At 50.1% G+C, this 23,922-nt stretch overlaps 1 protein-coding gene across 1 annotated transcript in view; it reads left to right on the top strand.

The window, feature by feature from the left end:
* Positions 1-23,111, top strand: part of Pygb (glycogen phosphorylase B) — a 44,597-nt gene extending 21,486 nt beyond the window's left edge. Inside the window, exons 4-20 of the mRNA XM_021177754.3 lie at positions 2,283-2,386; positions 4,675-4,806; positions 6,824-6,935; positions 7,355-7,437; positions 8,397-8,540; positions 9,048-9,140; positions 10,179-10,325; positions 11,090-11,253; positions 12,293-12,407; positions 13,329-13,430; positions 14,195-14,342; positions 15,204-15,262; positions 17,660-17,801; positions 18,418-18,625; positions 19,751-19,885; positions 20,965-21,031; positions 21,699-23,111. Coding sequence (XP_021033413.1) covers positions 2,283-2,386; positions 4,675-4,806; positions 6,824-6,935; positions 7,355-7,437; positions 8,397-8,540; positions 9,048-9,140; positions 10,179-10,325; positions 11,090-11,253; positions 12,293-12,407; positions 13,329-13,430; positions 14,195-14,342; positions 15,204-15,262; positions 17,660-17,801; positions 18,418-18,625; positions 19,751-19,885; positions 20,965-21,031; positions 21,699-21,851 — 2,108 coding nt within the window. The 3' untranslated portion in view covers positions 21,852-23,111. The remainder of the gene's footprint in view (positions 1-2,282; positions 2,387-4,674; positions 4,807-6,823; positions 6,936-7,354; positions 7,438-8,396; positions 8,541-9,047; positions 9,141-10,178; positions 10,326-11,089; positions 11,254-12,292; positions 12,408-13,328; positions 13,431-14,194; positions 14,343-15,203; positions 15,263-17,659; positions 17,802-18,417; positions 18,626-19,750; positions 19,886-20,964; positions 21,032-21,698) is intronic.
* Positions 23,112-23,922: the final 811 nt, after the last annotated feature.

Raw genomic sequence — 23,922 nt, 5'->3', positions numbered from 1 at the left:
TGTTTGTCAGCATTGGGTCAGTGGTGCCAAGAAGGTTCCCATGGCTCCTCCACCCATCCCCCTAACACTTTTAGGATTCAAAAGCCAGTGCTTTGGTAGTATTGCCCATGCCCAGTGAGGCTATGGCTTCCAGCCAATAAGCTGATGGCTTTTGTTAGAATAGGGCCAAATATTGGGCCATGTTGCTTTGTATGGCTACCACATTTGAGAGCATGCCCAAGTGACATTTACTTCTTTGAATATTTTACAGACTTTTAGGGGCTGTACAAGCTAGGTTAAAAAAAAAAAAAACCAAAAACAAACCATAGAAGCTGAAATAGCAATCTGGCTTCGTGGTGGGGTGAGGGAGAGAGAATGTTCAGTATCCTTTCTGGAAGTTGCTATTTGATAAACTGAGACATGCTTTAAAATGTCCGTGTGTGTTTTTTCACATGTTAACTAAATTCTTTGAGATTTCTACAGCATCATGTTTCTTTCAGATAAAACTTTACTTGAATCTACATAAAGAAATGACTTGGCAGCCAGGCCTAGTGGTGAAGTCTCAGCACTGGGGGAGGGGATCTCTGAGTTTGAGGCCAGCCTGGTGTAAAAAGGAAGTCCAGGACAGCCAGGGCTGGTTACACTGAGAAACCCTGACTTGAAAAATCAAAGAAAAAAGAAATGACTTGTCCTGCCTCCCTCACCCTGCTTCGGGTCTAGCCAGGCTTGGTGTCTTGGACACACTCTTCAGCTACTCTTCGCCCAACCCTCCGTGACATGTGGCCGTCACTATCTTGCCTTGTGCTTACTCTGTTGACTCGGAGCCTGTGTTCCTTCCTGAATGTTCTTTAATAAGCTTTGCAACAGCCTGGTGAGCCCACCTCTGATCTCGGGGTGGCCCGCCTCTGCCTTGGTGCCTGCTGTGATGTTTTCATGTTCCCTGATGCCAAGCACCTTTCCTTGTCACCTGCCCTGCATGGCCTGGACCTGGATGCCCTCCTCCCTGCTTGCCTCTTCTCTGGCCTGGTGTTAGTTCAGGATGGCTTGATTGGTCAGTATCTTTCCCAGAAGAACGGGTCCAGCACAGGCGTCCAGGCCTTCCTCATTCCTCTCCCTTGCTGGTGTTTGCATTTGGTGACTCAGACATGTATTTTACCTGCTAGTGTTCCCCGTGGCACCCTTCCTACTATCCCCCTGGTTTCTTTCTCCTTCCTTTTTTCCGGTTGTCCGCTTTGAGAAAAGATCTTACTGTGTGGTGCTGGCTAGCCTGGAACTCACTATGTAGACTAGGCTGGCCTCAAATCCACCAAGATCCACCTTTCTATGTCCCCTGGGATTAAAGGCGTGTAACCATCATTCCCGGCCCAAGTCAGAAATTTTAACACAGCTTCTTTCTGCATTTTTATTCAAAACACTTGCAATTTTCTTTCTTTCTCAGGAAGTTTTTTTTTTAAACTGATTTTTCTAAGACTGATTTATTTATTTGTTTAAGTACACTGTAGCAGTCTTCACACACACCAGAAGAGGGCATCAGATCCCATTACAGATGGCTGTGAGCCACCATGTGGTTCCTGGGAATTGAACTCGGGACCTCTGGAAGAGCAGTCAGTGCTCTTAACCACTGAGCCATCTCTCCAGCCCCAAACTGATTTTTCATGAAAAATAATTTTGTGTATATGGGTGTTCTGTCAGCATCACATGTATACATGTGCACTGCATGCATGTCTGGTGCCTTCAGAGGTCAGAAGAGGGAGGGCATCAGCTTCCCTGGAAGTGGAATTAAGGACAGTTGTAAGCCATCTTGTGGGAGATGGGAAGTCAACCTGGGTTCTCTGTAACAACAGCCAGTGTTCTCAACCACTGAACCCCGAACCACCCCTCCAGCCTCTCTCAAGAGGTTTCGATCGGAACAAAACAAGAGCTCCATTTGCTGACACGCTGCTCCAGCTAATGTTGCAGACCGTAGTGGGGCTGTGGAGTGGGTGTTTAGTATTCAGAGCCATGAAGTGCACACCACTGGCCTGGTTTCTGTGGCTTATTCCCACGAAGAGAGGCTCAGATGAGTCCCTGCTGTCAGAGCTGTAGATGGAGGGTGCACATTTCAGAGCAAGTTGGCAGAGAAAGGACCTGACCATGAACTCTGGGAGTCCTCGCTCTTGCCCTGCTCTTGGGTAAGGAGGACTCCAGGGTGCCCTTTTGTGAAACTCGGGGTTGCTATGGTTACCCCTGGCCAAATCCCAGTGGAACCTTGCTACCAGTCAAGTCTGTTAATGGGTTGTGATTTGTCATTTGATATTTTTCAGCCTGCTTCCTTGATTCAATGGCTACCCTGGGTCTGGCTGCATACGGCTATGGAATCCGATATGAATTTGGGATTTTCAACCAAAAAATTGTCAATGGCTGGCAGGTGGGTGACTTTAGGTGTGACCGTTGTTTTCCAGTCCCCGTTCATACTTGGAAGGGAGTGAACTCTTGGAGTGAACTCATCTGAGTGTGTTCTGCACTCCACGGAGAAAGCTGGCTACTTCTCAGCACAGGGCAGCAGGAAGCAGGCAGCTCTGGAGAGGCTGGTCCCATGTGAGTCCTTGGCAAATAGCTTCTACATGGTGACAGGGAAATCATGTGGGAAGATACACAGGTTCATTTGAGTTTCAGGAGACCCCAGAGAGGGCCATTAACAGTGGTAGGCAGGGCACTACAAGCCATGTGCTGGTGTCCAGGATGGATTGTACATGGGGTAAGGATATTGCTGTTGGGGTTCATCCTCTGGGACAATTGGATAACTAGAAAAGCAAAGGTGAGTATGGTGACTCATGCCTGTAACTCTGACCCTCCCAAGAGGCCAGAGGCAGGGGGATTGCCACAGGTTAGTCTGGTTTACTTTTTGAGTTCTAAGCCAGCTAGGTCTACATAGGAAGACCCTGTTTCAAAACAATAGCCTTGACTAGACTAGGACAAAAGCAATTATTATCCCTTTAGTGCCCATCCTCTGCCTTCAGCACCACTGAGGCAGCGATTATAGCAACAAGTGCAGGCATGGCTGTGCAGGGCTGCGGCTGCAGGCTGCGGGCTGCAGAGCTCTCTGGTGCTGCCTGTGTTTGGGAAGGTGCTGCTTCTGTAGCTGTCTTTGGGATTATTCCATAGGACACACCAGCCGTGGTACTGAAAAGTTTCAGTGATAGACCAGGGACTGCTGCCATAGTATCAAAGGCAGGATTGATCACCATGGATGGAGGTGTCCTGTTGGGACTAAAGAGATAGATGGATAGCGACTGGATCTGTGTCACTTTCCTGCACACCCTAGATAGAGATTCCTTATTTCTGTGAAAGAACCATTTAAAAAAACAATTCCATCAGGGAGGTTGCAGCTCATTCCCTAGCACTTTATCAGGTGGGAATGGTGGCTGACTCTTGTGATGCCAAAATGTGAGAGAAGGAGGAGACAGAAAGATCAAGAGTTCAAAGTCACCCTCAGCTACAGATTGAGTTCGAGGTCAGCCTGAGCTATATGAGACTGTCTCAAAGCAAAATAAAGTAAAACAAACAAACAAACAAACCCTTCCGAGTAACATGTTGGGACTGTTTGTTTGTTCTGAGGAAAACCCACCTGTTTCACTCAAGATTTGAGATTGCTGATGGCAGTGGGTTTTGCACAGTCACTGATCAAGGTCTGGGGAAATGGCTGATTTGAATATGGCTTGTCTAGAGGGCATCATCCTCTAGAGAGATGTGTTCTCTGCCTTCCTGTGGGATACCTCCTAGGACAGTCCCCGGGGAATTTAGGGCTTGCTTTTTTTTTTTTTTTTTTTTTTTTTTTTAAGACAAGGCTTCATATAGCTCAAACTGGCCTCTAACTCGCTAGAATCTGAGGTTCACTTTGAATTTCTCGTTTTCCTGTCTCTATCACCAAGTGAAATAATTACAGGAATGTTCCACCATCCCTATCTCTGCACCTTGGTATTGTGGGCTCCATTTTTCTCATTTTCTACTGTGGTATGTGTGTGTGTGTGTGTGTGTGTATGCGTGCATGCATGTGGACACACTATGAATATGTGTATTTATGGGTTTTGACATTGTGTAGGTAAAAATTCATTTGTGTGTGTGCCTACAAGTAATCTATTCTGGCCATCTATGCGTTTCGCAGATTCTGGGGATCTGAACTCCAGTCCCCGTGCTTGCCCATCAAGTGTTTAACTGTGGCTGCCTCCCCGGCCCCGCTTCCACCTTAATAGCAGCTCTGTGCAGGTGTAACATCATTCTTGGCGGGTTCACAGTTGGGAAACAGCCTGACTATCTCCAGAGCACTGTCCATTTTCCATCGTGATTAGTGTTTGACAGTTGTTAACCCTCTGTCTTCTGCTGTCTCTGTCCTGGAATTGTTCTGGACATTTCCTATAAATGTAGTCATTCAGTGTGTGTGTGTGTGTGTTCTTTAAGATTTACCCATAGTGCAAGGCTATCAGTCCTTCATCTGGGTGGTTTTTAGTGTCTTTTTATTTAGGTGTCTTTTTCTGAATTGTATAGGAATTTGTGACTTTAGTAGTATATGTGGCCTGACGTTGACTGGGTTTTTGGAGCCAGGCACTATATAATCTCTGCATTTTGCATGCCGAGGTCAAGGGCAGGGTTAGCTTGTAGGTATTGCTGGTATTGTCTCATCCTTACTGAGACTTTCCTTCCTGACTCTCCCTCCAGGTTGAAGAAGCTGATGACTGGCTACGCTACGGAAATCCCTGGGAGAAGGCACGGCCGGAGTACATGCTGCCGGTGCATTTCTATGGGAGGGTGGAGCACACCCCTGACGGGGTCCTCTGGCTGGACACGCAGGTATGGAGCTCTGGCCCAGGGGCTCACTGCTGTTGAGCAAGAGGGCTGCTGTCTTAGTTAGGGTTTGACTGCTGTGAACAGACACCATGGCCAAGGCAAGTCTTTAAAGGACAACATTTAATTGGTGCTGGCTTACAGGTTCGGAGGTTCAGTCCAGTATCATCAAGGTGGGAACATGGCAGCATCCAGGCAGGCATGGTACAGGAGGAGCTGAGAGTTCTTCTATATCCTCATCTGCTTGTGGAAGACTGACTTCCAGGCAGCTAGGAGTAGGATCTTCAAGCCCACAGTGACACACGTAGGTCACAGTGACACAACAAGGCCACACCTCCAAATAGCACCACTCCCTGGGCCAAGTATGTACAAACCACCACAGCTGCCCTAAGGAGAAGTCACCTTGACTTCAACTTGGGAGGGTGGCATACTGTTTCCTTGGGGGACTTAAGGTAAAAGCCAAGGAAGGGTTTATCTCCTGCATATGTCAGTACTTACACTTCGGTGCGTGCTCCTTGGAATGGAATATATGCACCTCACATAGCTGCCTTACAGTTTAGCCAGTGCTGTGCGTTGTGTGTATTGTGTGCGTTGGTGCTCACAGCCAGCATGTACTGCTGGGTGACACAGTGCTAGTGAATCATGTCCTGGCTGGGAGGAAGGCCCCAGGAGGATGAAACAGCTCCCAGGTTAGTTACGGAGTACTGACTACTGCTATCCCCTGGTATCACTTGTGGCCCACGGCTCTGTAGTGTCTGAGCCAGCCAAGCTCCAGGTGGGTATGGCCGTGGCTTTGGCTAGTGTGCCTCCCTCCCAGCTGGTTTGGAAAGATGCAGTACAAGAGGACCAATCACTCCATGGCTGGGAGCACACACCTTGGTCCCTGGAGAAGGGGAGGACAGGGGACAAGGTAAGAATAGTGAGCCTTAAACCAGGCATGGTGGTGCATGCCTTTAATTCCAGCACTCGGGAGGCAGAGGCAGGCAGATTTCTGAGTTTGAGGCCAGCTTGGTCTACAGAGTGAGTTCCAGGACAGCCAGGGCTGGCTATACAGAGAAACCCTGTCTCGAAAAAAAACAAAACAAAACAAAAAAAGAATAGTGAGCCTTAGTCATTGGGGATATAGAGGAATGGGCAAGCATGGGGGCCTGGTGGCTGGGGAAGTTGTTTTGATATTTCAAAATATAGTTTTAAATGGCACACCTGGAGCTAGCGTAGTCTAGGGCCATTCTAGGCAGGCTGCACACATTTTTAAAAAGTGGGTTTTAACTTGAAAAAGCAGAGAAGCAGTCCCATGTCCTGAATGACTGTGCTTATGATAATTATGTCAGCATACATGGTGAGAGCCTTAGCTCTGAAGTCCGTAGACAGGGAGGTTGGGTGGTTGAACGCGTTCTCCATAAGGTGAGCGTGTATAGGACAGGAGTGAGCCTTGGCAGCAAATATGAAGACAGAGGTGATACCAGAGTTCATCCTGGTGAGCCGCATACACTGCCCTTTTAAGTTCCTTAGAGCTAACTGACTTGCAGAGTTGCTTGGCTGGCTTAGCAAGGAAGGACCATGGCAGAGTGACTGTGTTCCTGTCTGGGCAGATTTAGATACCTGGAGGGTAGAGTCAAGGCAACCCACAAGAGGAGCATTGCCAAAGAGGTTGGGAAATGAAGGTGGGTGTGAAGAGGAGTTAGCCAGAGCCTGGCCTAGCCCATGCAGAGTGAAGGGAGAACATGGGTATATGGGGGAGAGGTGAGGTGCCCATGCCGTGGCTCCTCAAGAGGCCAGCATGGGAAGATTATTCAGCTGGTGCCAGCACTGAAGTACATGAATCTGGGAGACATACGTGTGGTTGGGGAAGATGTCAGAGTGTGGCTGCCATCCCTCTCAGATGGCCATGCCAGCTCCCTGAGAATCAAGAGGTGGCAGGTAAAGGTCGAAGGTGGGAACATGGAGACAGGGAGGCTAGGCTGTGGGGACTAAGGGATCTTTGCTGGCTCAGTCCTAAGTGAGCTTCCTTACTTATGACCAGGTGGTACTCGCCATGCCCTATGACACCCCAGTGCCTGGGTATAAGAACAACACTGTCAACACCATGAGGCTCTGGTCTGCCAAGGCACCCAATGACTTCAAGCTGAAGGACTGTAAGTTCCCACCATGGCTCCTGTGCCTGTCTGTTTAGATGGCTTATCCAAACACTGGGACCTCACCACTCCTGCCCCTATTTTTATACTCTCTGCTGGGAGGGAGGAAGTGGTGTCGTGAAGTGCATGGCCCTAACAGCTCCTGTGCAAACAAGAGTTAGGGTAGACAGGGTGCCAGGCTCCAGCTGTGCAGGGTCATAGTCATTTAGACCACGTGTCCCCAAGAGAAGAGCCGGGGGTTACAGTGGACGTGAGGTACTGTGAGAGGGGAGATGGGTCCTCTGCTGGGAATGAGGATGACAGGGGCCCAGGGACACCTCAAGCTTCTCCAGGAAGCTGCTGAGCAGCTGAAGTGCCTCACGTCACAAGACCGCTGGGCCCGGAGGAGGCTGCACTGATGGGGCTCTGTCTCTCTTTAGTCAACGTTGGGGACTACATCGAAGCTGTCCTGGACAGGAACTTGGCTGAGAACATCTCCAGGGTCCTATATCCCAATGACAATGTGAGTGGCTCTTGGGACTCTCTTTAAAGGGTAGACATGGAAGCTGGAGACCTGTGTGTACATGGGGTGGTAGCACCCGTCTGGCTGCAGTGCCTGGATATGCTTAGGAAACTGTTAACCGCATGCCTGTCACATGCTAGGCGGTGACGGCTGAATCCTCTGCTCCGACCTGGGTCCAGTGTCTGTTGGTGTGTTGCTATCAGAGGAGTTTAGCATGTCCAAAGCCCTGAGCTCAGGCCCCAACACCAAAAAATAACATCCCCCACAAACAAAATCAGAGTTTGCCTATCTTGATTGGTGGTGCACTCTTTAAAGTGAAATTTTTTTTCTCAAAGTTTTATGTGCATATAATATAGCATTGGAGACCTGAACCAAATGTCCATATATCTTGAGACTAGGTACTCCCCCAAACTTCAGGCGTGGGGTGTCTGCTGGTGTCTGTCTTGAGAACTGGTTCTGAGTAACTGTGTTGCTCCTCATCTCTGGACTTGTCACCCTCACTGATAGACAAGACAGACACCTTGTAACCAGGTGACCCTGTGCTGAAGGCGTACTTGTAGGCCACACTGTCAGGCGGACTGGTTTTAACCATGCAGGCCTCCAGCCTACCACCTTGAGTAGGGCACCTGAGCTGGCCCTCTGGAGGGTTAAGAATGACCCCAGGGGGCTGGAGAGATGGTTCAGCAGTTAAGAGCACTGACTGTTCTTCCAGAGGTCCCGAGTTCAGTTCCCAGCAACTACATGGTGGCTCACAACCCTCTGTAATGGGACCTAGTGCCCTCTTCTGGTGTGTCTGAAGACAGCTACTGTGTACTATTATACATAAAGTAAATAAATCTTTTTTTTTAAAAAAAGGAATGACCCCAGGGATGTATGGGCAAGCACAAGCAACTGTAGGGCCCATCAGAGTTGTGGAGTCTTGTGTTGGAGGTGGGTGCCCTAACAATGCTGCCTTGCAGTTCTTCGAGGGGAAGGAGCTGCGGCTGAAGCAGGAGTACTTTGTGGTGGCAGCCACCCTCCAGGACATCATTCGAAGGTTCAAGTCTTCCAGGTTTGGCTGTCGGGACCCAGTGAGAACTTCTTTCGAGACGTTCCCAGACAAGGTCTGTGAAGGGAGTGAGCTCACTGTCATGCAGTGGGCTTTCTTTCTTGTGTTTGGGAGGGGTAGGAGGAATTGGCATCGTTTCCTGAGTCTCAGGGTCACTTCTAAAACTAGTGCAGCCCTTGTGTGTCAAAAGTGGAGGGAGGCAGGGAGGTCACTGTGAAAGGCTCCTGACGCATGTGGCAGGCTCACCGTGGCAATTCTAAACAAAGCTGTCCCATCTGAGCTGAGGGGAAAGTGACCTCTGAGGGTACCACATCCTGAAGTCCCTTCTGCACCTTCTCAGAGCAGAGCTGCTCTTGGGACACATCTGCCCATGGGTTGCAGCTACTCGAGGGGACAGCTGGCTGCAGGTCACAGCTGCCAACAGAGCCAGCATCTACCTCCTGACCCCTTAGGCTCCTGGGCTCCTCCAGAGTGCACTGCTAGGCTGGCTCCTTCAAACCCTGGGTCACCACTTCAGGTATCAAGAGTGAGAGAACTAAATAGCACCCTTCATGAACTCTAGGTAGCCATCCAACTGAATGACACCCACCCCGCACTCTCCATCCCCGAGCTCATGCGGATCCTGGTGGACGTGGAGAAGGTGGACTGGGATAAGGTGAGTGTGGAAAGGGAAGACAGTGCGCTCCTGGGACCAGGGTCGGGTGACGGCATCCTCGTTAGACCTCAAGCTGTGCCACACATGGAGATGGTGGGCTGAGCTAGACCCAGGAAGTAGTGCCTTTTTCCCAGCCTCAGGAGATCAGGGAAATTGACATTGAGAGTGTCGAGGCTGCCCTGGAGAGTGGCTCTCAGAGATAGATGCTCTATTGTTTACAGGCTCAGTGAGGGTAAGGATGATGGGACAGAAGAGACAAGCTTGAAGTTTGGCTAGGCATGGTGGCACATGCCTTTACTCCCAGCACTTGGGAGGCAGAGGCAGGTGATCTCTGTGAATTTGAGGCTAGCCTCATCTAATAGTGAGTTTCTGGCCAGCCAGGGCTACATTGTGATACTCTGTTTCAAAACATCAAGGAAAGAAAACAACCTAGAAGTGTTAAGCTTTTGGGAACCTATTAGTTGGCTGTGGTGGTGTCAAGCACTCAGGAGGTTGAAGCAGGAAAATAACAAGTTCAAACCTAGCCTGGGCTACATCGTGATGACAAAGTCTGGAAGTCGACAGTGTTTGTATTTGAAGACTGTCTAGAGGCTCCATTTTTCTTGGTCCTCATCTTCTTCTTGGTTGGCTTTAACTAGATCACCAGAAACCATAAGCCAGTTTTCTTCTTCCTTTTCAGGAACCAGAGCCCCTCTCTGGCCTAATGGTATACACTCCTGTTGAGGCCATGCCCTGGGGTGGCAAGCCATACGGTACCCAGTGTCCTCTGCACTGTGGGTGTCTGGTAGTTTAATGGAAACTAGCAGAAAACTGCCACATTGTGTGATAGTTCGCCAGCAGCAGAGTGACTACAAAGGAGAAACTAAAAGGTCACTGTCAGAGCGTAGGGCCAGGAGATAGGGTCATTTGTGTATGTCTACAGTGTGGTGACTAGCCTGAGCTGGTGACATGCCTAGAGAGCAGAGGGCAGGGATGGGTGAGCACCTTCCCTCATGGCTCCAGTGTGTCTGTGTGACATCTGCTGTTCTCAATGTGTAGGCCTGGGAGGTCACCAAGAAGACCTGTGCCTACACCAATCACACGGTGCTGCCCGAGGCCCTGGAGCGCTGGCCAGTGGCCATGTTTGAGAAGCTGCTTCCGAGGCACCTGGAAATAATCTATGCCATCAACCAGAGACACTTGGATGTGAGCATAGGTCGTGGGTAGGGACTGGGCAGTAACACACGACAGCTCCACCACACTGGCCTCATTCTACCCAGCAGAAGAGCTATTGTACTGTGAGGGCAGACTTGTCACCCGGCAGAGCTGCGGGTTGCCCTGTGAGACCCCTGCTCGGTGCATGGGAAGCATGCATGCAGATAAAGGTCCAGTCTGAGCAGGCTGTGAATCTGAGTGTCTTTCCTGGAGGTGTCCTGACAGCTCCAGGCAACTCAGAAACAGAGCCTGTCTGTCCCTTTTCCCCACAGAGAGGATGGTGGCACGCGATCAGAGAAAGCTCTGGTTTGGGCAATTGCCATACCTTTGCACGTGGGATGAATCTGGGTCATTGTCTCACTGAGCCATACCCCAGCTTTTTTGTGACTTCTTCAACCTTTGGGGGGAAAGAACAGCTCTTTTTCCTGATGAAAGTATAGCTTCGTGCTGTTCCTGTAAACAGCGGCCATGCATGGCCTAGCTTTCTTAGCACTCCACTAACTACCCAATGGTGTCCTGACACTTTTCACACAGAACAGTCCTATAGGTCCCAGGACCTTATATGGGTGAAATATTTGATTCAGGGCCCCCATGAATACGTCTGAGCTAGGATTTGGGTGAAGGCACTGGGGTGAGTGGGCTAGTGTCACAGCTTGGCAGCGGTGGACCCTCCTTTGGGTGTGGTGGGCTGTCCCCAGGCAGTAGCTAGCACCTCAGTTGCTGAGGGATGCTCAGCCCTGTGTTCTTGGCTTCAGCACGTGGCTGCCCTGTTTCCTGGGGATGTGGACCGACTGAGGAGGATGTCCGTGATTGAGGAAGGGGACTGCAAGAGAATCAACATGGCACACCTGTGTGTGATTGGGTCCCACGCTGTGAACGGGGTGGCAAGGATTCACTCTGAGATCGTGAAGCAGTCTGTGTGAGTGGGGGGCTCTGCACCAAGTCGGGGGGGCTCCTCTCTGATTCCCAGCCTAACTCTGATTTGGCCACCACACATACCATGAACAGGGTTTGACATACAGCCCCTGTACCACTCAGTCACTTGTGGGCATGATGGAGGTGCCCAAAGCCCCCACCATATCACACACCAGTATGTTCACAGGTGACTTGATGGGTGACATTGGAGAGACACCTCTTTTGGCTGCCAGAGTCACTCCTCTTGTGCTCCTGCGTTTTTGGTCAAGTGTCAAGTTAAGCTGCATCTGCTGTAGGTTGGGTCCTATGGATGTCCCATGTAGGCTGGCTGTCCTTCTGTCCTTTGGACCCTACAATGAGGAGTATGATAGCATTAAGGAATTTCTTTCTCCTGGGTTTTTTGGTTTTTTTGGTTTTTTTGCTTTTTGCTTTTTTTGTGAGACAGAGTGTCTCTGTGTAGCCCAGGCTGGCCTCAAACTCAGAGATATGCCTGCCTCTGCCTCCTGAATGGTAGGATTAAAGGTGTGCACCAGCACCTGGCTCTCCCTCCCATTCCTTTCCTGGAGAGCTGAGTACCCACCACAGCCAAAGCAGCGCCCTGGGTGAGAATTCCTTAGCCACGTCCGTCAGTGTGCAAGCCCTCCTGAGTTCTGGGGCTTGGCTCAGCACCTTGCATATTCCTCTCCACACCAAACTTCTGAGGCAGGTGGCTCACAGGATACAGGTGTAGAAAGGGAGCCCAGGGTGTAAGCTCTCTAGCCTGTTCAGTCTCCACTCTCACGACCTGGTCTGTGCCTTCTAGATCTGTCTAGAAACAGTCAAGTCCTAACACCCAGAACACTATAGTCACACAAGCCCACGGCCACACGTGGCTGCCGCATCCTGCCTTTATGCCACTTCTGTTTTCAGTGCGAGTACCTGCTCTTTGTGCTTCAGGAAGCCCAGCAGCTGAGCTCCAGGGCCTCTCAGTAAAGAGCTTAAGCTTTCTGGATACCTGGTTTAAACCAGCATTTGTGACAGCTCCGTGCTGTCTGTGTTCATAGCTTTAAGGACTTTTACGAACTGGAGCCAGAGAAGTTCCAGAACAAGACCAATGGCATCACGCCCCGACGGTGGCTGCTGTTGTGTAACCCGGGGCTGGCAGAAATCATTGTCGAGGTGAGTTCCCAGCCTTGCTTTGTGATCTGTGAGATGCCGGGCCAGAGTCTGGAAAGAAGCAGCGGGCACAGTTAAATCCCAGGAGGCTCCCCAAGCTTTTCTCTGAGTGACTCTTGACCTAGTGGGAATATTTCATTTATTTCCAGCAGTGGCCCTGGGACATGAGCAGTAGAGACCTCCCAGCACACGATTATGGCCCAGCTCTGGCCTAAGTGCCAGCCTGCACTTCAGAAAGGCCTAGAGTCTAGCTGAGTGGCAGCCACCAGCTTGAGAGGACTCAAGGCTGTATCCCTAATCACATGTATTCCTATGCCAGACCCTGTGCTGGAGTCAGGATTGCAGGGTTGGCCTCGACAATATGCTTAAGGCCTCCCTTGAAGGGCACAGTACCCTGCGGCTGAGGAATGCAGTCCACCTGGAACTTCACTGGGGAGGAGGCTCTGGAAAAGTCAGGGAAGCCTGAATCAGCTTCTCTGGGGACAGTGCCCATGCCCTCAAGGGGTCTGGGAGCCAGTGCAGTGTCTATACCGCACCAGGCATCTCATGGGAAGAGGCAAGGGGGACCCCGTGTGGGAAGTAGATAGCAGGAAGGCCCTTAAGGGGATGCTTTGGAAATGGTGTTGCTATGGTAATGAGAAGGTAGCCTCTTTGTTCGTGGTGGTGGAGGTTGGGAGGAAGAATTGCTCTGCCGGTCCAAGGCATCACCCATGATAGGGTGTCTCAAACAGGAGGTGCTGACAAGGCTTGTGAGTTTGTTGTGTCCTAATGGCTATGTGACTGTGGGTCTGAGAGGAGCGGGTAGGAGGGCTCAGGAGGGCAGAAAGATCCCAAGAAAAGTAGGGTGAAGGGTGACAGATAGAGGGGCAAGCTTTGTGATGGCTGAGGCATGGTGAACAGAAGACATGTATCCTCTTAACGCAGAGAATTGGGGAAGGTTTCCTGACCGATCTGAGCCAACTGAAGAAGCTGCTGTCACTGGTTGATGATGAGGCCTTCATCAGAGACGTAGCCAAGGTTAAGCAGGTAGGCTTCGTTGGCCCACAGTCTGCTTCCCTTGGTCTTAGCAAGGGGTCAGGACCTCTCTCAGCTTTCTAGACAAGGACCCATTTATCTTTGGGGTCATGCAACAAGTGGGTAAATGAAGCCCTGCCAAGTGAATCTTCGGCTCATTCTGCTCCCCCATCAGCAGTGGGGAAGCCTCTAGAGGAGCTGGGGCATTCTCTTTTCGTCTGGGAGAGTTGAGGTGTTGTGGCCTCCGTTAGACACTGGCACCTCCAACACAACAGGACCCAAGACTATCCCTCCATGGGGGCATGTGGCAGGGATGTTGGCCTCAGTATTTGGGTCAGCAGGAAGCCATGGCTTGGGTACCCATGGCAGTGCAGAGTCTTCCAAGCCCAGAATTCTGCTTTAGTCTCTCCAGCTACTTCTCAGCTACTTTGTCTCACTCGCACTGACCCTGCCTGCTTCTTGTGCTGGCGGATCGGATCACACTTGTGGCTCCCTTTGGTTTTGTCCCCCGTGATCTGCATAGCTCCAGGTCTGCACTGGGCCTTAGCTTTTCACTTATTTGAATGGCCAGAACACCCATTTTTATTGTAACCCACATTTCCCTACTCCGAACTCTCTCCTACTGCTGTCTGTGTTCCCAGCTCATGTCCAGTGTTGTCCATGCTGATCCTGGAGAGACAAGAGACTTGGGTCAGGTGGGAAGTAGGAATGCTCGTGGGCCTGGGAGAGCTTGCAGGGTTCCTGTGTCGGTATAGCCACCATCTTCCATTTCTCAGGAAAACAAGCTGAAGTTCTCTGCCCAGCTAGAGAAGGAGTACAAGGTGAAGATCAACCCTGCATCCATGTTTGATGTGCACGTGAAGAGGATCCACGAATATAAGCGACAGCTGCTCAACTGCCTACACATTATCACCCTGTACAACCGTGAGTTCCAGGGCCCCATTGCACGATTACACAACATCTGCCTTCTCTCACAAGCCACAGGTGGTCCAGGACTCTATCCTCAACCCCTGCCTTTCACGTGTGTCTGTGTGTGTGTGTGTGTGTGTGTGTGTGTGTGTGTGTGTGTGTGTATTTGTGTATTATGTAATATGATAAGTTCTTTTGAGTCACAGCCAGGTTTTCTGAGTTCTCATTCTTGGAGCCTAAGGTTGGAGAACCTACAGTCCTTGGAACACAGGGCCTTTGGGTTATCTGCAAAGGCCAAGAACAGTCTGTTGAGCTTCAGTATAGGGTGGGGGTCTGTTGAGTTCTCAGACAATGTCTTATGCTCTTTTTAGTTAGTTTTTAAAGCTTATTATTGCTATAATGATTTTGTCTTCTTTGGAAAGATTATATTTATTAGACTACCCATGTGGGTTCTGAGAACCAAGCCTAGGTCTTCCGTAAGAATAGCTAACACTCTTACCCACCGGGCTACCTCTCCAGCCCGGCTCTCTGGTTTTCTTGATGATATGGATTCTTTGTGGTGTCGTGGTGCTTGCCCCTGCAAGCCACTCGACCTGGGGCTCAGGATGAGCTGGATGGCTAGGAGGATGCTGAAGGATACTGCGTGATTTGTCATCAGTGGTCTTGGCTTGCCTCTTCCTCCAGCCTGGTGTGCAAGTGCAAAGCTAGGGAGAGCCTGTTCCTCCGAGTGACGGGCTTCTGCAGATGTAGTATGGCCACAGCTATGTGTCACCTAGGCAAAAATACACAGCCCGATGAGTGTACCTAACCCTGGGTCATCCTGGGGGGCTGGGCAGGGATCATCTGGTAACGATTCCTCTTCTGTTTGATCTCCAGGAATAAAGAAGGATCCAGCCAAGGCCTTTGTGCCCAGGACTGTTATGATTGGGGGCAAGGTGAGGTAACTTCCTTCTCCTTCCTTGATGTTGGGCCTAGGAAGCGCCTGCTTTCCTGTCCTGTAGACAGCCGGCTTGCTTAGAAAGCAGGTGTCCGTATACACATGCCAGAGCACCTGGCCCTGAGCAGCTGGGTTGGGGAAAGGAACCCTTTATGTAAGGTTGGATCCCAGTGGCTTTATGGAGTACACCTCCCATCCAGACCCCACCCTTGCCACCCCCTTCTCTGCCTCCAGGATTTCATAGTACAGTTGTGGCTGGAGACACGGAGACATGGCTATGACTGTTCCGCCTGCCACACCTGAGACCACACTAGGTGTAACATGGTTTGAGCTGATTTTATTCACTGTGGTACATTCCAGTGGTACCAGACATGCTTGCTACTTTCTACACAAGTAGTGGCTGGGTCTTGTCTGTTAGGGTGTAGTTCATTTTTGAGAGACTGCCGTGGGACAACCTCCCATGCCTGCCCACAGATGGCATTCCTGCTGTTCCTGGCCTTCCATGGCTGGAGTGAGGCAGACATAGGTACTGCCATTGGCCACAAGGCCATCCTCTCCTCAGATGATAGGGCCTGGAGGGTCAGGCACAGAATCAGCTCACCTCTCCTTGTTTGGTCTCTGCCCCTACCCATCATTTGGTATTCTGGCAGCAAATTTGGATGTCATATATGTTAGTATTTTAGTATGTACAATCCAAAGCAGTGTGGGCTTTTAGGGAGGTTATAAAGTATTACAACAAAAAAAAAAACTTAGAGAAAAGCAGGAGGGGCTGCCGAGCGTCCTGCTCAACCATGTCAGAGTGAAGTCCAGATGATAGAACACGTTATACTTCATGGTCCATCTTCTCAAGTGGCGTTTCTGCAAAACTACAAGATGTTTTAGTCTTCAGCATCACTGTGGAATATCATACATCACCCAGGAAAAGGATTCTTCCACGCCAATAAATACTGTGGGACCGCTACCCACTTTGTCTTACTGAAGTTGAAATGTTTTTCTCTTGAGTTGGGGCTTCTCATTATGTCACCCAAACTGGCTCCAAAGTCACCTTCCTGCCTCAGCCCTGGAGTGGCTGGGACTACAAGCAAGAGTCACCGTGTCCAGCTAAAGTTACATTCACTCTTGCAGTGCTTGGGATAAAACCCAGGGCTTGTCACAAGCTTTCTACCACACACTTTGCCCTATAAGTATTTCTAGTAGTTTGAATCAAGACTTCGAAGAAAGTCCTCAGGTTGAGATTGATGTCTTAGTTTTTCTTAAACCTGTGAGTTTTCCTTATGTCTTCTTTAATTTTCAGTATATTTGTTAAAGAAGTTGGCTTTTTCTTGAGGCTAGCCTTTTCTGAACATGTCTTAGTTAGGGTTTTACTGCTGTGAACAGACACCATGACCTAGCCAACTCTTATAACAACATTTAATTGGGGCTGGCTCACAGGTTCAGAGGGTCAGTCCGTCCGTTATCATCCAGGTGAGGGGAGCATGGCAGTGTCCAGGTAGGCATGGTGCAGGCAGAGCTGAGAGTTTTCCATCTTCATCCAAAGGAAACCAAGGAACAGACTGTCCTCTGGCAGCTAGGAGGAGGTTCTTAAAGCCCACATCCACAGTGACACACTTCCTCAAACAAGGCTACCACACCTGATAGCGCCACTCCCTGGGCCAAGCATGTTCAAACCACTACAATATCCCTCTGGTACATTTTAGTATATCTCTTCATTTTCTGTAGTTTCTGAAAGTTAATAGTTCCAGAAGTCTTCATTTCTTTTATCTTGTAGTTTCTTTTTTTCTTTTTGTTTTTTTGTTTGTTTTTTAAGACAGGGTCTCACTATGTAACCCTTGCTGTCCTGGAACTCACTATGTAAACCAGGCTGGCCTCGAACTCACAGAGACCTACCTGCCTTTGCCTTCTGAGTGCTGAGGTTAAAGGTGCGCACCACTACACTTGGCTACATCTTGTAGTTTCTAAAACACTGACTAGAATAAAAAAAAAAAAAATCAAACTCAAGGCTAGTAAGTCTCACAAGTGAGGTGACATTTGGAGTCAGTAGAAGTTAAGACAGTCAGACAAGGCTAGGTCCTTCTATTTCCCCACCACTAGCAGGGACACTGCCGGTGTGACCTCCATGGTCTGCAGTCTACTGTGTCACTGTGGATGTGGGCTTTAAGAACCTCCTCCTAGCTGCCAGAGGACAGTCTGTTCCTTGGTTTCCTTTGGATGAAGATGGAAAACTCTCAGCTCTGCCTGCACCATGCCTACCTGGACACTGCAGGTCTCCATGGCTCACAGGTCCCTGTCTCACATGCCTAGGAGCCAGAAGTGTCACTGAGTGCTCCCTGGATCCTTTTTGGAACCTGAACTTGGTGTTGATGTTAAGTTCCCCTAACTCTCACCTTCCTTCTAGGCAGCTCCTGGTTACCACATGGCTAAGATGATCATCAAGCTGGTCACATCCATTGGAGATGTTGTCAACCATGATCCAGTTGTGGGCGACAGGCTCAGAGTGATCTTCTTGGAGAACTACCGTGTGTCTTTAGCTGAGAAAGGTAACCCTAGACTCCCTGACTAGGTTCTGCTTGGGGCTGGGAACAGACAGGGTTGGCAGTGCTGATCAGGCCTGCCTGTTCTCCACTTAAGTCACCTGCCAGGGGAACACTGTGTGTCATGAGTATGTCCAAGAGCCTTTGCACATGATAGGCAAAGCCAGTGTCATTCTTGGCATCTGGACCTCCTTGTGCCTGCCTGGATTTCACTGTTGCTTCTCCCACCCTCAGCTCTGCCTGCTGCCCTTGGGGCTCTCACTACAGCACAGTGTGACTCCCTTGATGTCTCTGAACCTTGTCCTCACCCTGTCTCTCTTCCCTCCCTCCTGCCCCCTCCCTCCCTCTTCCTTAGAGATGTGCTGCTTGTGCCAGCACTGCTGTCATCCTTTTCTGGGGACACCTCAAAGCCTTAGCTAAGCTGGTCCAGAGGAGTCTTGAAAATTCAGGTGGCTCCTTTGTGGTCAGTCTCCTTGCTTATTTGGCAGTGAGCACAATGGCTTCCTATCCTAGGATCCTCCTCCTTGGAGACAGGATATCTCAAGGGGGGAACGGAATGTAGGATGGGTGGGTGAAGCAGGCCTTAGGCTGAGCTGCCATCCCGTGTTTCTCTGTCCCGCAGTGATCCCAGCGGCTGACCTGTCCCAGCAGATATCCACTGCGGGCACTGAAGCCTCGGGCACAGGCAATATGAAGTTCATGCTCAATGGAGCGCTCACCATCGGCACCATGGATGGTGCCAATGTGGAGATGGCCGAGGAGGCCGGGGAGGAGAACCTTTTCATCTTCGGTATGCGGGTGGAAGATGTCGAGGCCCTGGACCAGAAAGGGTATGTGTTGGATATGTGACAGCTTTGGGGAGGGGGCTGTAAAGGGTGACATGGGTCAGGGACTCAGTACTCATTGAGTCCATTCATAAGTACAAAACATGAGGTTCCCCAGGAGTCTGGCTGCTCCTGCATGTCCCCGACCGAGACAAGCACTCCTCCCGTCAACTGAGGCCCTGGTTACAAGCCTCTTCCTACAGGGACTTTACCACTCAGGGCCAGACAAGACACAGGCCATAGACCTTGCCATTTTGAAATGGAATGTAGAAAATCTCAAACAGTACAGAGAGCTTCTGTCTCCCACTCGTCCAGCTTCCCACTGTTTACATCTTACTGCGGGTATACAGTCTCTCAGTGACACACTGTTGTTAAAGTCCATGCTGTATTGCCCTTTCCGGCCTTTGGTGGCTGAGGTCGTTGTGCATCCCCATTTCTGATCTGAAAGCAGCTGCTTTTCCTGACCCTGACACTTGATGAGGGATCCTAGCCTGTGAATTTAAAGACCGTGCAATTTTAATTGCTTTCTAGAACTCCTGGCGGGGGGTGTGTGTGTGTTCGTTCAGTGAGACCTTAGGTAGCAGTGAGATCAAACTGTCCTTGTCACCCCAAGAGCTCATGTATTTGTGTAGGGTGTCTCAGTTTCTCTCTCAGCTTTGTGTCCTGGGGCCTGAATGTCCCTCATTCCTCTCAGATTTCTTGGTAAGTCACAGCTAGCTTTATGCCAACCTGTCTGGCTTTAGTCCTTCATTCTAGGGTCCCACTAGGACCCTCTCAGGCATCATGTCTCTCAAAGTCTCAAAGTGTACTCCTTTGGTTTTCTTGTTTTTCAGAGCTCTGGCCAGGATTTTATGGTGGTGGACTTTGAGTTCTTTAGCAGAAAGATGAAGGGAGCCTTTTGTGTAATACAGATACCGTAATAACCTTTCTCTGAATAGTAAAGGAAGCAGGGATTGATTTTTATCTAACCAGCTACATCTCAAGGGCCTGGAGGCCACATGGGATCAGTAGCTGATACCCTTGGCCACTAGGAGGAGTTGCCACAGAATAGAGGCATAACCTGTTCCCACAGCCTGTCTTTGAGGCTGCTTGTCTGGGGTTTCCAGTGCTAAGTGACCTCATCTCTCCTAGGTACAATGCCAGAGAATTCTATGAGCGCCTGCCTGAGCTGAGGCAGGCTGTGGATCAGATCAGCAGTGGCTTCTTTTCTCCCAAAGATCCAGACTGCTTCAAGGACGTGGTTAACATGCTGATGAACCATGACAGGTAGGAGACAACCTCTATTACTTTGGCTTTCCAAGTTGGCCACTAGTCCCCACTACTGAGACAGTTGAACTCTCCTGGTGGGCTGAAAACTCCATGTTATGAGGGTAAGATCTGTTTTTATGATCTTCTCTCCACCTCAGTCCAGGAGACCTTACCACAGCCACATCTGCAGTGGCTTCTAGTGATACCTTGGGGACCTTGGACCATAGGAGGTGGCTAGCAGCACCACCCAGCCCCCAGACCTCATAGGTGTGAACAAGGGGGAGCTCTGTCCCCTGGGCTGTTGCAGACCAGCAGAGGGTGCTCAGGAGTGTACCCTCTATGTGATGGCAGGGAGGGTATCTATGACAAGTGTTAGTCTCAGGGACATTCCCTGGTTAAAATGGAATCAGTTGGTCTCATTGCAAACTTACAATGTAGTCAGTGTTTGAGGTATATCGTTAAACATGGCATGGTTATACCCAACCTAGTTACATGGCAGGTCTACAAAGACACTGGTGCCTCGGGGTAGTGTTTACCCTGCTGGTAAAAGTTGAATCTGCTATTAACCTCTCCACTTTGGATTGCTCTGGTGAACCTGTCTTTAAGGTTCTTTAAAGCCAGCGCTGCCCACTGGCTTCAGACTAGATGCACAGCACAGAGTGGGACCCTGTTGGAGGCTATGATGAGGGACTTTTAAATAGTGAATCATGCCTCTGCCTAGATAGTAAAATAAAATGCACCGTGGGCTTGCCGTTTGGGTTTGCCTCTGGGGATATGCACTTCTAACACCTATTTTGGAAATGACAATTTCCTTAAAAGAAATTGGTGAAACCAGACTTTCTAAAAAGCACCCCCAGAACCTAAGGACTCTCAGAGAAGCCTGTGGACTTAGTAAAGCCTGGTACCCACAGGCAGAATAGTCTCCACTTTGGCCCCCAACAGAGCTGGGAGGGTAGGAGGGGCATTAGTTTGGGCCAATCATTCCTGGTCTGGCTGGGAAATTGTCCTGTGGGAAATACCAGAGGACGGGCATTCCAGGCTGGGCTCCTTACCCACTGCACATCCTGCCCTGACCCAGCCTCCTCCTCCTGTTTCAGATTCAAGGTATTTGCAGACTATGAAGCCTACATCCAATGCCAGGCCCAGGTGGACCATCTATACCGGGTAAGGCTTGTGGGCCTAGATGTGTTTGGCTAGGTCTGTGTGGATCTGTTTGGGGGTTAGACCACTTCTCAACCCAGGGTTGAGACCAGAGGGGCGGGCTGCTCTGATATCAGTCTGTCCAGCCTGTTTCTAGGTCAGCTCTCCGGGTATTAGGTGTCATGAGGAAAACCTCTCCTGATAGTCAGCACTAGAATAAGGAACCTGAAAATATCACCCATGGGTCTGGCCCACAAGAATCAAGATCTTCCTAGAAGGCTCCTTCCATTGACATCTGGAGCCTCCAGTCCGGGGACAGTTTTGAAGTTCTAGAGCAAGCTGTAATGAAGCTGAAGTTTTACAAGGGAGTGCTTAGTCATTTTTGAACATTGGGTCTGCCTGTGGCAGTTGCTCACCAGTTTGTGCTCTTGGCTTAATGTTGTGAGCCATGCCTTAGGAGCCTCTAGAAGATAAAACAGTAATCCAGTCTTAAGCAACTGGTCCCTTAATCTAGTGTGTCTCTTCTGGCCAAGTGAGGGCTTTTCTGTGAGCACATGGTTGCAGTCTCTTCTACCACAGACTGCCCCAAGGCTCAGAGTTCATCTGTTAATGTCATCATGCTCTGCAGGCTTGGGCTCCTAGGATCCCTTAGCTCTGCCAAATGCTAATCAGTCTGTTTTTCCCTTCACAGAATTCCAAGGAGTGGACTAAAAAGGTGATCAGGAATATAGCCTGCTCTGGCAAGTTCTCCAGTGACCGGACCATCACTGAATACGCCCGGGAGATCTGGGGTGTGGAGCCCTCTGACCTGCAGATCCCACCCCCCAACCTCCCCAAGGACTAATTAATTATCCCACACAGTGAGACCAGTGACTTGCTTAGCTGACTGTGCCCACGCCAGTCTTCAGGCACTGCAAGCAGCCACTGGTCCCTGCTATCTGAAGTGCTCTGCTTCCAGGGAGGAGCATGGGAATGGCTTTGAGGAACTGGGTAAGGAAGAAGACGTGGCATCCTCCTGGTTTCTTACAGAAGAACTGTTGCAGAGTTCACAGCACAGATGGGCAGAGATGGTCCCCACAGCTTCAGCCCATCACCATCCCCAGAGGCCGAGCAGGGAGGGAGTAGAGCTGAGCCCCTGAAATCCTGCACGTAGCTGAGTGAGCTTAAGCCTTTAGTTTGGAGCGTGAATAGGGATCTGTGGTGTAGCCAGTATTCCTATGTTCTGCTAGTACCTGGGTTACCAGCCATAGGGTACAGCCAGCCCCAGTGTGTGGTCTTGTCCTGCTGGGTAGAACCTTTGCTTCAGGCTTCATGCTCACAGCTTCCTGTCCTTTGCCCTTGACTGTACTGAGTACGTGGGTGGTTGATCCATATAGGCCATGCCTCTAGCCATCTGTGGAAGCCTGTGGGTGTCAAGTAGAACCCTGAACCCCTGGAGAGGAGCACTGAAGAGAGAAAGAGAGACCTTTATCCTGTAACTGAGGCCTTGGTTGAGGACTGGCAATTTTATAGAGGGTTGGTTTAGTTCTTTGCTTTTCAACAGGAAATAACACTTCGTGAGGAACTGAAACTAGCTAAGCCTTCCTTTCTAGCAAGTAAACCTTGAACTTGGTCAGTGTGGATATTTCTGCTAGGCTGACGACTCAGCTGCTGGCCCTGCAGAGGGTCCAGTGCACACTCCACTCTGCTACAGCAGCATGGTGAGGAGGACCCACCACAGGAGCTGCGCTCCTCAGAGGGCAGAATCTGCATTAAGTGCTGCCCAAAGGAGAGTGCGTTGTCATAGAAACCACATAAAACTATCCTTCCAGAGGCTTCACCACCTTGCACTGCTCTATCTGGTTGGGGGTGGGCAGGAGAACCCCTCGCTTTCCTCACCATGGGAGCATTTGCTGGGAAGTGTCTTTTCAGGACTGAAATCACCGGAACCACTGTGGTAGCTTGGGGTGGGTGGGCAGGTTCTAGGGCTGGTCATCTGTTGCCCTGTGCACGAGGTCCCTCGAAGCCACAATACACGGCCACCCTTCTACTACTTGCTGTTACCTCCTTGTATGAGAAATGGATTAAACTTCTATGCCTGTGGTTGGTCACTGTGGTATCTGCATTTCCACCATGACATACAGTTTCAGGTAACTCCCACGAGAGGCTAGAGGATATAAGCCTGGATAATCACCCTGTGGAATAGGCTGCAGTTGTCCCTTTGTAGCCAAGCCCAAGTTGCTGGCACAGACCAGTTTATACAAGGACTCTGATGCCCATGCCTTCTTGATAGTGAATAGTAGGTGGGTAACACGGGCTGGGCTTAGTAAAGCTAAATCCCTGGTCCTATGTCTTGAGAATCACTTAGGGAGCTAGCTCTATGATGCTCTGCTGTGGGTGAGTATGAGTTCCAGGCATGGGTCCTCCAACTAGCCCACGCCTGCTAATGCTGGGCCTCTGACCTCGGAGGAACAGACAGCTACACTCCCAAGATCTTCCAGCACAGATACCTTGAGATGTAAAACTCTGTAGTTTTGACCTGGGGGAAAAGTCCAAGATCAGGAAAGGCTGGGTCCTCAGTGGCCTTGGACCTCCACATCTAGAGGATGCAGGCAGTGTAGATATTTGTACTCAACTGTAAAATGGGACCATAGCCCATGGCTGCTCCTCATGTCAGTTCTTGCTAAGCTTCTCAGCCCTGCTTAGTCTATAGGTGTACAGCTTTAGGTCAAGCTGCTTTGACAAAAGGCCAAGCACACTTGGACCAAGACACATTGGTGAAATGTGTCTGGCATGTTCCCAGGTCCTGGTTATACAGCTCGTATCCTCTGGAAGATCAGTGCTTCTTTGTTGGCCATGCCAATGTTCCTGCCTAGTGTGGTCATGTGGGCTCTTTGTCTAGGCCTGCCTTTTAGGAGTAGGTGCCTCCATTCAGA

The sequence above is a fragment of the Mus caroli genome, unplaced genomic scaffold (genome assembly GCF_978045245.1).
Source record: "Mus caroli unplaced genomic scaffold, Mus_caroli_1 scaffold_2, whole genome shotgun sequence".
NCBI classification, from domain to species: domain Eukaryota; kingdom Metazoa; phylum Chordata; class Mammalia; order Rodentia; family Muridae; genus Mus; species Mus caroli.
Note: the sequence above shows the minus strand (reverse complement) of the source record. Positions and strands in the feature narration are given on the sequence as shown.